The sequence below is a fragment of the Gracilinanus agilis genome, chromosome 5, assembly GCF_016433145.1.
Source record: "Gracilinanus agilis isolate LMUSP501 chromosome 5, AgileGrace, whole genome shotgun sequence".
NCBI classification, from domain to species: Eukaryota; Metazoa; Chordata; class Mammalia; order Didelphimorphia; family Didelphidae; genus Gracilinanus; species Gracilinanus agilis.
Genome location: NC_058134.1, coordinates 59,169,164 through 59,182,919, shown reverse-complemented (window position 1 = coordinate 59,182,919; position 13,756 = coordinate 59,169,164). Strand labels below are relative to the sequence as shown.

The 13,756-nt window shown below is 32.8% G+C and overlaps 1 protein-coding gene across 1 annotated transcript; it reads right to left on the bottom strand.

Moving 5' to 3' along the window:
• Window positions 1-217: 217 nt before the first annotated feature.
• ARL5B (ADP ribosylation factor like GTPase 5B) lies at window positions 218-13,477 on the bottom strand. The gene is made up of 6 exons (XM_044678624.1): window positions 13,465-13,477; window positions 9,446-9,506; window positions 7,708-7,855; window positions 3,658-3,741; window positions 2,054-2,205; window positions 218-266 (listed from the first exon to the last, which is right to left on the bottom strand). Exons 3-6 carry the CDS (start codon window positions 7,849-7,851, stop codon window positions 218-220), a joined length of 429 nt encoding a protein of 142 aa, XP_044534559.1. The 5' UTR covers window positions 7,852-7,855; window positions 9,446-9,506; window positions 13,465-13,477.
• Window positions 13,478-13,756: the final 279 nt, after the last annotated feature.

The following is a 13,756-nucleotide window of genomic DNA, read 5'->3' as shown; positions in this document are numbered from 1 at the left end:
TGAAACACAGACACATTATGTTCATCCAACTGAGGATTAGTGCATTTTAAAAATGTTAAGAAAAATCTTATGTTCCAGTTCGGCTGCACTTGATTCAAGTGTTGCTCATAGAGGTTTGTGTGTTATAAATTAAACATGCCGCTGCCTTAGCAGCCAAAAGTACCAGGAAATATGTTCATGTCCACAGAATAAATAGAAGTAGTCCTTGAGCGAAAAGTTAGCTCACACCAATTCGGGAGGTCATCCATTCTAGACCTTGGCATAACCTGAAAATAATCAGAGATAATAATGCAACTACTTTGAAAAGGAAAACCTTTTGCTTAAAAATTGGGCACTGATTTTTTAAAATAGTTTTTAACACTGATACTATAACCATATTTTAAAAAATTTGACATTTCATGTATAAGAAATATCAAAAAGAGAAAGAATATCAAAGTTAAAGATTCATTTCAACAAAATCATATGATTTTATTATTTCAATGTGGTGAGAAATGTCCTTCAGTTTCAATCACAAAAATAGAAGATACAATAGCTCAAGCTTTCAAAATCTAATGAACAGTTTCCTCAACAAGTTTAACCAATTAGTTATAGCATACAGGAAGGTCAGCTGTGCTAACTCATAAATTAGTCTAAGATTTAGCTATTCAACTACAAGCAAATCATTTAACCTAAGTCTTAGTTCAAGCTATTAATCTTATTAATGTCTTTATTATCTCTAGTAATCTACAGTAAAGCCTATATCTATAGTAATATAGTAAAATCTAAAGTAATCTATAGTAATTATCTGTAGTATAATCTATAGTAGCTATAGTAATATTATCTAAAGTATAACAACAATAGCTACCATTTATATAGTACTTTAAGATTTGTAAAGAATCTTACATGTTATCTAATTCTCACAACAACCTTGTGAGGCAGGTGCTATTATTCCCCATGAGGAAACTGAGGCTAGAAAAGGTTAAGGGATGAGGCCAGAGTCACAAAGCTATTATCTGAAGTGAGATTTAAACTCAAGTCTCCCTGCCTCCAAGTCTCATGAGGCACTCTAATTACTAACATAATGTGAAGACTGATGACATCATCATCATCATCATCATTATTATTCCTCTATCCCAAAGTCAGTTTTAATGAATATACAAAACCAGAAGACTTTAGAACTAGAAGAATGTTAAGAGATCATCTAATTCAATCCTTTCATCTTGCAGTTAAGGAAATAAAAGCCCAGACAGGATCCAAATCATACTGACGGAAGCAGGACTTCTTCTATTCAGTGTTCTTTTCACAACACCAGGTTTTCTCTATCAAAGATCATTCCAAATAAACAGACTTACACAGTAAGTCATATTGTTCCTCCTCCCTAAGGAACTGTTTCAAGAGTATAGTATAAAGTGGATCTGAAAGAATGACAAAGCATGCTCGACCTTGGGTTATATCCAGCCTGAAGAATTCATAGGAAACCACATTGATAGGACATCCTCTTTCCTATTCTTTTCCAGAACAGAAATGATACAAATTCTAACCCATAACTTACATATTAAGAAGTTAACAAGTCAGTTGACTTTCTAAGCCTTGGTCTCTTGATGTATAAAATGGGGCTAAAAATACCTAACTACCTATGTTACAGAGCTGCTAGGAGGCTCAAATGGGGGGGGGGGGAAGGGGGGATATATATATATTTATAGCATGTGTTATAAACTTTAAAGTGAACGATACATACTTATAAATTATTAATAAAATACTGATCTAGCATGAAATTCTTATTATTTATTTAAGAATAATTATAAAATAAAGTATTAGCTATATGGATGACAACTGTTTAAAACCTGCTTCACTAATAATCTAGAAATAATTTTTTTTTAAAGATAGGAGTACTTATGGCAAGAACTACCAAAACACCCTCATCCAATTTTACTTAATGCAAATAATATGAGAGAAAATATAATCTGTACACAAAGAGAAATAAGATCAAAGGAGAAAATTTTGAAATGAAAATTTAAAGAGAAATAAGAAATTAAGATAGTATAATCTAGTCTGGTCAGGCAGTAATGCTTACCCTTCTCCTGTTAAAGCACAGCAAGATTGAATATGCCATGGATGATCCTTAATAGAACTAAGGGTGAGGTATTTAGAGATTTCAGCTGCCGTCATACACCCCTTCATGTCTTGCTTATTTGCAAAGATGAGAACAGCAGCTTTCCGTAAATCCTACAATAAAAATATTTCTGATCTTTTAAAGTAATAATTAAGAAAGTCTAAGGACTAAAATGAAATGTGATAAACATTTATTAGGCACCTATGTGTGCAGAGTACTGTGCAAGAGATCAAGAGAAAGACAAAATAATATGCAATATCTTTGCAGTGACAATGGATTTATGCTATTTTGAAATGATCATGAAACAAATTTAATTTTTTAAAATTTATCATATCTTAAATATGTTTTGCCAAGCCTCATTTTAAAGATGCTCAATTAATAATGGACAGATAATCATTTTGTATATGGTGCTTCTTTCAATGTGTTCAAATTTCAAGAAAACATAAGAGTAATTATATTCCAATGGAATTAAGATTCTACTTTTAATGTAAATATTTAGCTAATTCTTTTCAAGAATTTTGTGAAAAAATCATTCAAAAGATAGTTCTTCATAGATAGCACACAATTCTGGTTTTAATCATATCTTAGATATTGACTTACTTAGAAAGAACTACATAGGGGGCAGCTAGATGACTCAGTGAACTCTTAAAGAGCCAATCCTAGAGATGGGAAGTTCTGGGTTCAAATGTGGCTTCAGACACTTCCTAGCTTATATGACTTAACCACTTAACCCAATTCCTACCCTTTACAACTCTTCTGCATTAGAATCAATATACAGGATTGATTCTAAGGCAGAAGGTAAGGGGGCTTAAAAAAAAAAAGAAATTAAAAAAGAGCTATAAAATCTGTATTTCATTGTGCACAAATACTGTGATGAAGAAGATAAACTAAGTTGTAGAGGCAAAATTTTTACTCTAAAGCAGAAGATTCTCTGGGGCATCAAATATACATATAACATTTTTCATAACAAAACAAAACTTCAAGATTTATCAATTTCATCAATGAGTAACTAGTATCACCAAAGTAGATTATAACTTATCTAATGCCTTAAGTAGACTATCTTCACTGTAATATCCAAAAATGTTCATCATCTGTTGGTCAACATTCTGGAATAAGATTCTCTAAACTTAGCTAGTTTTGTCTTCAGACAAAAAAAAAAAAAAAAAAAACCAGTCCATTACTGGGGCCTTATTAGGATCTGCTGGAACTTTCAATATAATGGTATTATCAATAACCTTTGAGAACTCTGGGTCTTATCCAGGGCAGCATGTAGCACTGGAAAAAGAGTACATTAAAAAAAGGAACATATGAAAGGTCAATTAAAAAATAAAAATCCATTTGTTGGCTATCTATAAATTAACCTACTTTTGTAATTTTTAACCAATTATTTATGTTTCTTAACTAGTCATAATAATTCATCTGTTATTTTTACAGGCATAGTTATTACCAAGCAAAAGCACATCATGCTAACTTTGCCTACAAAGCAAAATCAATATAAAAAGACAATGCTCTATATGCACCAGTAACTAAGGTCATTTAAAAACAAATAAAATTTTACTATTTACCTCATGAGCCAGCATTCTATATAGCTCTTCTCTAGTAATAGCCAGTCGTTCTCTGTCAATGCTATCAACAACAAGAATGATGAACTAGAAAGAAATTTAAATTTTATCACTTAAAATAACACGTCAAATATGTTTAAAAGTCATGATCCAAAAAAATCCAACCACTAGCATTTTTCCTTGTATTTAAAGAAAAAGCTGGCAAGAGCTACCAATGGGTTTAAACACATTAAATGAGATCCTCAATCCACTTTACAAAATAACACGATGGCTTTAGGAATTGAAGTGCCTTTCAATAGGGTGATCTCATGCATTCTTAGACAGAAACATTTGATATCTACATTATTATCTGTAAAACTCAAGGTCAGAACTGAATATATAAACAACTTCTCAAAATCTACTCTCAAATGATAGAAATATTATTTCCATACAATATATTACCACTATTTCTGAAGTTATTATATATTAGCCTCATTACAAAAGATTACTTAGAATTTATAAAATAAACTTAGATATTTAATTTTTTAAAAATAACTTGAAAAAATTTATTTATATGGCTTTCCTTCAGGTTTTTCACACTATAAATAACACCAGTGCTGGGATTTTCTTGTTCAATTCCTTAAGTACTGAATTTTTCTTGTTTGACCTTATGTCATAATATCTCTATCAGGTGATAGTAGATAAATCCTACCAATTTTCTTCTTTCTAAAACTGTCAGCATTAATGGACTTCAATTTTGAGATGTTTTATATAACATTTGTATTTTCAAAATATCAAACAAACTGAAAAAATGGTAAAGTTCCAAGAAGACCCATGTGTTAATGCATACAACTGAAGTATCATTAGTTTTCCAATAAAGAATAGTGTAATTATTTAATGTACCTAATAAGTCACAGGGCTGCTATATGGAAAATACTCGATAAATACTATAGCACCATAAAAATGTGAGCTATTATTATAATCCTTTTTCCTCTCATCTAAATCCAATAATTTTACTTGCTTCCTCACATTAGGCAATCCCCCCACCCAGGCAGATCAACAAATATTCTGCAATCACCTTATAGTGTTATTTGGAACACAGATTAAATGTCTTCCTCAAAGGTCACAAAGCCAGTACATATTAAAGGAAGGTATGGAACCCAGACCTTCTTGACACTGAAGTCAACTCTCTTATCTATTAGACTACACTATCTCAATGCCACTACTATTCTCTCCTAAATATCAAAGCAAAAGACAAAGACTTGAGAAACTTCTAAGAAGAAAGAGATGAAGATGAAAGACAAAGAACCCAGCTGAAAACAGCAATTGGCAAGAAGAGGAAAAAGCTTAGTAAAACAAAAATAAAGGAAATCAGTAATAGATGTTAAAAGTGTTTAAGAGAATTAATGAAATGAGAGTAAGAAATTCATGAGCAATGTTATTGTCTCAACGACCCTATGAAGTAGAGATTCTAGGTATTATCATCCCATGTTATTGTTAAGGATATTAAGGTTCAGAGAAGTTAAAGCATTTGCTCACTGTCACACAACTAACTGTCAAGGACAGAATCTGAAGCCAAGTTTCTTGGTCCAGGACTCTTTCTGCTTTACTATATTTTAATGTAAGCTAGAGTAGACAAGGAAAATTTCAAAAACAGGTAGGTCTTACATTAAGACTCTCAAGAATGGGAAGGATTTTTTAGAAGTAGAAAAAGAAGAATACCGTTCTTTGAAATTGAAAGCACATGAGAAAGAATTAGGTTAGACAACAAAAGGAAAAGCATATTAGAGACCTTGAAAGGAATTTAAATCTGATATGGTAAGTAACAGGGAACCACTACAGGTTCTTAAAGAAAAGAGTAATGAGGAAAATGATGCTGTAGGAAGACAGTAGCTACATGGAAAGTCACAAGTAAGACAGAAAGCAGGAAAGAAAAGGATATGATATAACAGAAAATACCCACACAAGAAACCTGGACTTTTAGTTGTGCCACTGGAACATTTTGTGATTTGGGGAAAATCAGTTACCCTTCTCTGCCTCACTTTCCTCATCAATGTAATGTGGGAGCTGAAGTAAATAATCTCTAAGGGACCTTCCAATTCTAACATCCCTTCAATCTAAGAACCAGAAGGCAAATGTATAGTAATTATTGCATGAGAATAAGAAGAATGGGAAACAATGAGAATTAAATCTGAGAAGCAATGAAAAGGAAAAAAGGATATTTGGTACCTGAATGAGGGTCAAAGGAGAAAATAGAGTCAAAAATAATTTAATAAATCATATAAAAATCCCTCAAATGATAAAATTAGCAATTGTTATTGTTATTTTTCAAGGTAATTATTACAATAACAGGCAAACTGAGGCACTAGATGACACATCAATATAAAAGGAGGAATGGCAGACAAACATGTCTATAGAAAGCATTTAGTGATTACTGAAAGCACTACGAGATAAGAAGCTAAATTCATGGGCATAAAGATTTTGTATATTATGTTAATGTGCTGGCTAATGTGCTAATAAAGGTCAAGATTCTGTGTTGGAGAGAATTAACTTTAATATTCTCGACATCTATAGACATATATTACCCACTTAAAAAGCCTTCTTTGACAGGAGGTGACATAGTAACAAACAATCTCAGTGTCTGAAAGCTAAATACACACTATATTCAAATCTTCCAGAGCTTCAGCAATTTCAAAAATTACTCTTTGAAATGCTTTGTTTGCTTGCTTAACACTACAGTGATCAGCTGTAGTCAACTTTGACCTATTCCTCAAAGGCACCTTTATTATAGCATTGTGTTCTCTTCCCAGCTGGAGATACTTTTGTGTTCTGGATAAAAGCACCAGCTGCTGAGCTTTTTAAATAGTGTTATATTCCAAAAACTTTTGTTCTTCTCTTACCCTCTTTACAACATCTGCCAGTATGTCAGAATTTCACTTGACAGTAGGAATAGAAATTAAGCCACCCCGTAGCTAAGGCTTTTGCTCAATCTGAATATATATACATTTTGTAGTAAAAACATGTATTATTAGGATCAAAATTAATTCTACACAGGCTTGGCATAAAAAAGGGAACACTATCAAACCAATATAAATACTCATGACTTCACGATCTCTGGCTACAGTTCCTTCTTTATAGGAAAATCCTATGGTTGATAACAATGTAACAATATTCCAAATGCTAACCATTTCCTCAACTTAATAAAATTCTAATCCTAACTATAAATGAACCACATGGAAAATGGAAATACTTCTCTTAAAAAAAATGGACTACTCAACTCAATATTTCTTCATGAACTCAAATCTTAACAAGTACAACCTTGAAAGAAACAAAGGTATACACTACCAGTTGACAAAATTAACCTCTTAACATAAAATTGTACCAAATATTTTGAGGTATGTACTTTATATAGTTCCACTTCAGAATTTAAAGGATCTGTGATTTCAATTACCTCTTTACTCATATAGTTTACAATTCCTCTACTTCTTAGATATATCAGAACCACTACAACTTAAAAAAAAAAATTCATTAGTTAACTGTCAATCTGGTGATGATGCTCTGAATTGATCTAGGATTGTTACTTCTATCACTGGTCTCATCCTCATAATCAAACAAGATGTGAATTTCCAGAGTTGGTAAACCACTGGAAGACATTTCAAGAACTCAAGAGCATTTCCCACACTATGATGATACACTGGAACAGGAATTTCACTATTATTTTCCATTTTTTAAAACTGAGTCCTTTCTGTCTCTATCAAAGTCTTCTAGCTGACCCAAAAAGTAATTTTTTAAAAGAGTCTTAAAACATTAGGTACCTTCCAATTCTTACATTCCATGAATCTATGAGCTAGAAGGCAGCAGTAGTATTTATAAAGTAATGTGATGAAAGCTTGATAAAAGTTGTGAACAATAAGAATGGAAAGAAAGTCTGGAGAGACAATGAAAAAAAAAAGAAAATCTGGTGCCTACTTAGATATGAGGAACCTTTGAATCTATAAGAATATCTAGTCTGTCAAGTATTTGAGTTTGCTATTTTACGGAGTGTGTTTATTATCCAGTGACTTTTCAATATACCTCTGTGTTAGAATAGTAAGTATTCCATGAAGACCGTAGTGACTCTTGACCACCAATATCCCACATAAGAAAATGAGTGTTCTTCACAACTATTTCTTCAACATTGCTTCCTATGGTTGGAGAAGTATGGACCACTTCATTCATTAAGCTGTGGAAACAGACATCATAAAAGCAAATTCAGGAAATCTTTTCAAGTTGAAGCATGCAACAGTTTTGTTATTTTGAATGTAAATTTGGGTCAAAGAGGCATTCCTCAAGGTGTAAAGTATATACTTTGATCAATCTTTTAAAATAATAATGACCATATTCTGTTTCTTTCAGATTATATGATTTTCCTATGCCACAAACTACATGATCACGTAATAATAAGCATTAGATAGGGCAAGTAAAACTGAGTTTTCTACATCTCTTCAAATTTATTTCAAAGACTGTTTCAACAATAATAAAAATACTTTAAAAGTTCAGATTACATTTTTAACATTATTATATTAAAATATCTAAAGACTGAAAAATCATGTACTTACTTTGGAACAATCATTTCCTTTGTAGTGCTATCCATTAGCTATTTACTTTCAGCAAAAATTTAGCTCAAGAAGCATGTTATAATAGCACACAGTCAGATGCAGAATCTGACATGAAGGCAGGCATTCTAGACTCTAGTTCTTGCCTTATCACTATCATTAAATGTATGCCTTGGGTCAATCACTTCAAAAATCTGGGCTTCAATGTGTATCATTATAAAATAAGGAGGCTAGATAAGATGATCCCTAGGTTTCCTTACAGCACTGAAATTCTAGGACTCTGAAAATTGTTTCAGAGGACAACTAAAGGGATACAGATATGGACAAATCAACAGTGAACACCAGACAAAGGAGGAGCTAAGAAGGTAAAGTTGGCAGAACCACACTAATCCATGATATGTCTTTGTTAAATGCCTACAACATGAAACGTACTTAATTTCACAAGGACTACCATTTCATTGACAATGAAGGAGAATGGAGATTATTTTGAGAAATGGACTGGATGGAATGTTTAAATTCCTCTAAGATAAGGTATAACTATGTTTGCTGAAATATATTCAACCTCTACTTAATAAGCAAGTCTGATCTGTTTATTTCTTCAGTGAGTAATCCCTAAAAGTTTTAAGTACTTTCTTTAGAGATGATACTCTTTTTAACTGTGTGTGTGTGTGTGTGTGTGTGTATGTGTGTGTGTGTGTGTGTGTAAGCCTGGCCTCTATATGACTACAGCTATACACACTATTGCTATGATCATAGGAGGATCACAAAGCACTATAGAAATGTTATTAATATCTACTTTTTTGCTTTCAGCCAGTAGTCTGTATAGAACATTCCTTGAGATACCTTGCTATGTGCTTCACTGATTTTATACTACTTTCACAAATCCAAAAAAGAGCTTTGCTTTATTTTATGCTTTTGAGATAGCTATTTTGGCAAAAATAAAATCTATATGCAATGACTCTTCAAATATTTTAGATAAATGATCTTAAACTCAAATAGAAATGAAGGGCTGCATACTGACCAAGAAAACCACAAATTAACATTATCTATGTTGTATTTTATCAAACATTTCCCAATTACATTCTAAACTGGTTCAAGATGTACATGGGAATTTGATACTTATTTTAGATTGCATAATTGTTTACGGTAATTTTTAGTGTTCACACACACAAAAATAAAATTAAAATAACAAAAATAGTTTGAATAGCCATACTTACAACTGATAGAGAATGGTGGTTTTCCCTGCATTATCCAGTCCTACTATTATTACTTTGTGTTCTATGAAAAAAAAAAAAACAAGCATTAAAACTTCTGTAGAATGCCTTATATTCATTGTCAAAAATTATTATTTTAATTAACTAATGGGAATCAACCACTGGCAATTTTTTTAACAGTTAAAAGAGATGAAAAGAGAAGAAAAAGGGATCTCAATTTACTCTGTTGAGCCTATTGTTTCTTTTTTTTGAGGTACTTAATGACCCAATATAATACTCTATTTATAGAATTATTGTGCAAAAGTACCCAAGGGGAGGAAAGGGTGGGCAGGTAGGTAGCTCAGTGTATTGAGAGCCACACCTAGAAACGGGACCTGGTCCTAGATTCAAATCTGGCCTCAGACACTTCCTAGCTGTGTGATCCCAGGCAAGTCACTTAATCCCCACTGCCTAGCCCTTACCACTCATCTGCCTTGGAATCAATACAATGATCCCACACCCATTATGGGAATTATGTTCCAGAGACCCCCATGATAGGTGAAAATCCACAATTATATTTATTTTGTTATTTTTTTGGTGGTAAGCATCTTCCTCTGGCACTTGGGTTCTCCACCAGAAGCCTTAGAAGGAGCAGAATGTTTGGGGGGCATAAGACTTGAAATAAATTCAAACTTTTATGAAAACTTCACAAAAACACAACCATAGAGCAATACTACATGCAGTGATCAGATGTCAATGTGAAGTGGACAAGAAGAGATGCTGAACATATGGGCACAGTGCGGGGAAGCAAACAGACCGATGCTACAGTCACTGAGCCAATCAACACCCAGGATACAGAACACAATGCTGTGGTTAGATGCCTTTTATTCCATCAGTCAACAGTGTGCATGTACAATCTCACGCTGGCAAACTTGTGCAAGTGGTAGTGGGTGTATTGCATTTTCATTGTATACAGTATGGTATTCATTCACAAAATCCTGTGATATAGCGAAAACTCCATGATACAGAATTAGATATTTTTAAAAACCCACAATACAGTGAAGCCATAATAAGTGAACCATGACATGACCACTGCTGCAGTAGTGATTCTAAGACGAAGGTAAGGGTTTCAACAACAACAACAACAACAACAACAACAACAACAACAACAACAACAACAACAACAACAACAACAACAACAACAACAACAAAACACGGGGGTAGGGGAGCAGGACCATAGAGATTTTATTATTGATTTGAATTCTGAAGAAAACAAACATTAAAGTCCTGAAAAAAACAATAAAAATAAACTCCCATTTCAAATGCAAGTAAATCCTGCTCATGCCCTTTTACATATCTGTTCTTTGTAGGAGTCAAGTTAAATTTCTATTAACTTGTCCTTGGCACCTGCAATTTTCTCATCACCATCTGTTTAGTCTCTTTTCTTTCTCACCTTTAAAATCCAATTAAAAACCAAACTCCCAAATCATGCCTTTCTTGAATAGTAAGAAGAAATCCATTCCCAAACTCATTATTGATATTTGTGGTAAAACAGTATATTATTGTTGTGGTTGTTTCCAACTCTTTTTTAACCTAATTTGGTTAATTTAACCTAATTTTCTTGGCAAAGATACCAGAGTAGTTTGCCATTTTCTTCTCTAGCTCATTTTACAAATGAGGAAATTGAGGCAAAAAGAATTAAGTGACCTGCTCAAGGTCATACAGCTAGTTAAATGTCAGAGGCCAGATTTGAACTCAGGGAGTTGAAATCTAGACTGGCAATCTATCCACTGTACCACATAGTTGTCCAGAACTGAATGATACTCCAAAATGTATTCTAACCAAGGTATGATAGAGTAATACTATAAATTTTTCCTTGTTATTAGGCAGACTAGGACTATATTAGTTTTTCTTGTTGCTAACTCACAGAATTTGCAGTTCATTAAAAACTCCATATCTTTTTATAAATTGTTCTCTAGTCTGTCTTTCCTTCATTCTGTACCCAAATGTTGTTTTGCTCTTCAACCTGAGTAAAGGGCTTTATTTACTTTTATCCTTATTAATTTTTTTAAAATTTAAATCCAATTCATTTTCCTGTGAAATCTTTTTGAATCCTGATTTTGATGAGCATGCCCTCCTTTATTCTAACCAATGATAAACAAGACAAAGGACAGGTTTCTGTAGGTACTCTACTAAGGATCTGACAACATTCATTAATCATCACTCTTTGGGTTTGGTATCTAAATCGACCTAACAGTATCATAATATCTAGCCCACATCTCTCCATTTTGGTGACAAGGATATTGTAGAACAATATCAACAATGACGTCAAAAAGTCAAATGACTTGTTGAAATGCAATGTTATACATCAAAGGCTTTCCCCAAACCTACCAGTTGAGTAACTCAATCAAAAGAGTAAATGAGATCAAGTCTAGTATTTTCAGATGTGGCACCATGAATAGAGCTAGTCTCAAAATCAATCTTCCACCTCTTCACATATGTGAATTTATGCAAAGTCATTTAACCTCTTAATGTTTTAGGCAACTTTCTCAAGTTAATTTACAGAGAAACTGCTGACCTACATTGGTTGAGGGAGTTTCTACATGTGGGCATTCATAATACTAATGAAATCACTATTCTATTCTCTATCTCTATATTTTGTTTACAAGCTGGATTACAGAATAATCCTGAAAACAAGTATCCAAGTTCCATTGCTTCTCTTTGTATTGCAGAACTCCAACCATAACCCATTTAATTTTCTTGTTGCTACTCAGACACATCTGCCTTTTTCTGACCCTATGGAACACAACACCCCTTCCATCCTTCACTATCCCTGGAAGTCTGCCCAAGTTCACATTCATTGTTTTAATGACATTATCTCATCCTCTGCTATCCCTTTTTCCTTTTGCCTTCAATCCTTCTCAACATCAGAGTTAAGGATCTGTACTAAAAGTACATTTGCAGTCAATCAACAAGCATTTACCAAAGCTGACTTATACTGCTTATATGACGTACTTGTTAAGTATAAAGTATCTGATATCTTAAGCAATGGTTCCTTTCTCTTTCCTCCCTGAGATTTTCCTCTTATACCATATTGATCTTTTCAAGTTTAAGTCCCATTTCTTACCTAATACTTGCTAGACTCATACAGCCAAGTAGCGAAAGCACTTCCTTTACTCTCAAGCAAGTCAGACTAATTTTTCCTTAAAGAGTAAACATCCTTCAGATTTAATTGCTTCAAGGATTCTAAAAGTTCAGGTTAACACTACTTCCAAGTCTCCTATGTATAAAATAGCAATAAGGAACTCCAAATGCTCACTCATACTTGGGTGGCAGACCTCCACAGGCAACACAATGGCAAGAGGGCGACACTCAGCTTAATCAACTTGAAATTACAAGTAAATCTTCTTTTGTTAAATAACTAACTTTGAGTCCATCTGTGACACTGAGAAACTACCAAAGGAAGATGCACAACGCAAATTTGATAAATTATTAGTCACTATCCACCTTCATTTTACAAATGAGAAAACTGAGGAAGACAATGGATACAGTGATAAAAGTGTTTAAGTTGGAATTTGAATAGGCCTAACTCTATCCTAGTGTTTCACATTTATTTGACCAAGTTCAAGGGCAACATCAACCAGCAAAGGCACAAATTACCCAACTAACAAGCTACTGAAGGAATAGATCATATATCCTCCGGTGTCCTAAACCTATATATATGTATATGCAAATATATGTACACATATACATATTAAATAAGGACTTGGTCTATGGTATGAGTATTATTTATACCTCTGCCTAATGGTCTAATTTACAAACTCTTAACTTTCTATGATACCCACCTTACTGCATTTCCTCTGACTTACAATGAAACCTAGCCTTGAAGCACTCCTTAATTTCCCAGAGACTTGTTTTCTTTCAACTTTACCCATTATTACATTAATGAAAGTCAGGGATAATAGATTTTATACATCCATATTATAGACATAATATACATACATCATACATATGATGTATGTATATAAAATATTATCCCTGACCTTTGTTACAATAATAGGCAGTGAGATAGATATGTTTGTATACATATATATAAATATAAAACTAGATATATATATAATATAAAACATAGATATCTATGTATATTGTATATGTGGGTATACATATGAGTAAAACTCTTAACCAGGCTTTGAGTTAGGAGTAAAAAATATCCTAGCATAATGAGAAAACATAACATCTGAATACTGTATAACACTAAATTTCTATGATTCTTCTACAAGAAGAGGTCTTGATTTTTCTGATTTATTTTCAAGGTCTCTTCTCAATTATTAGCCA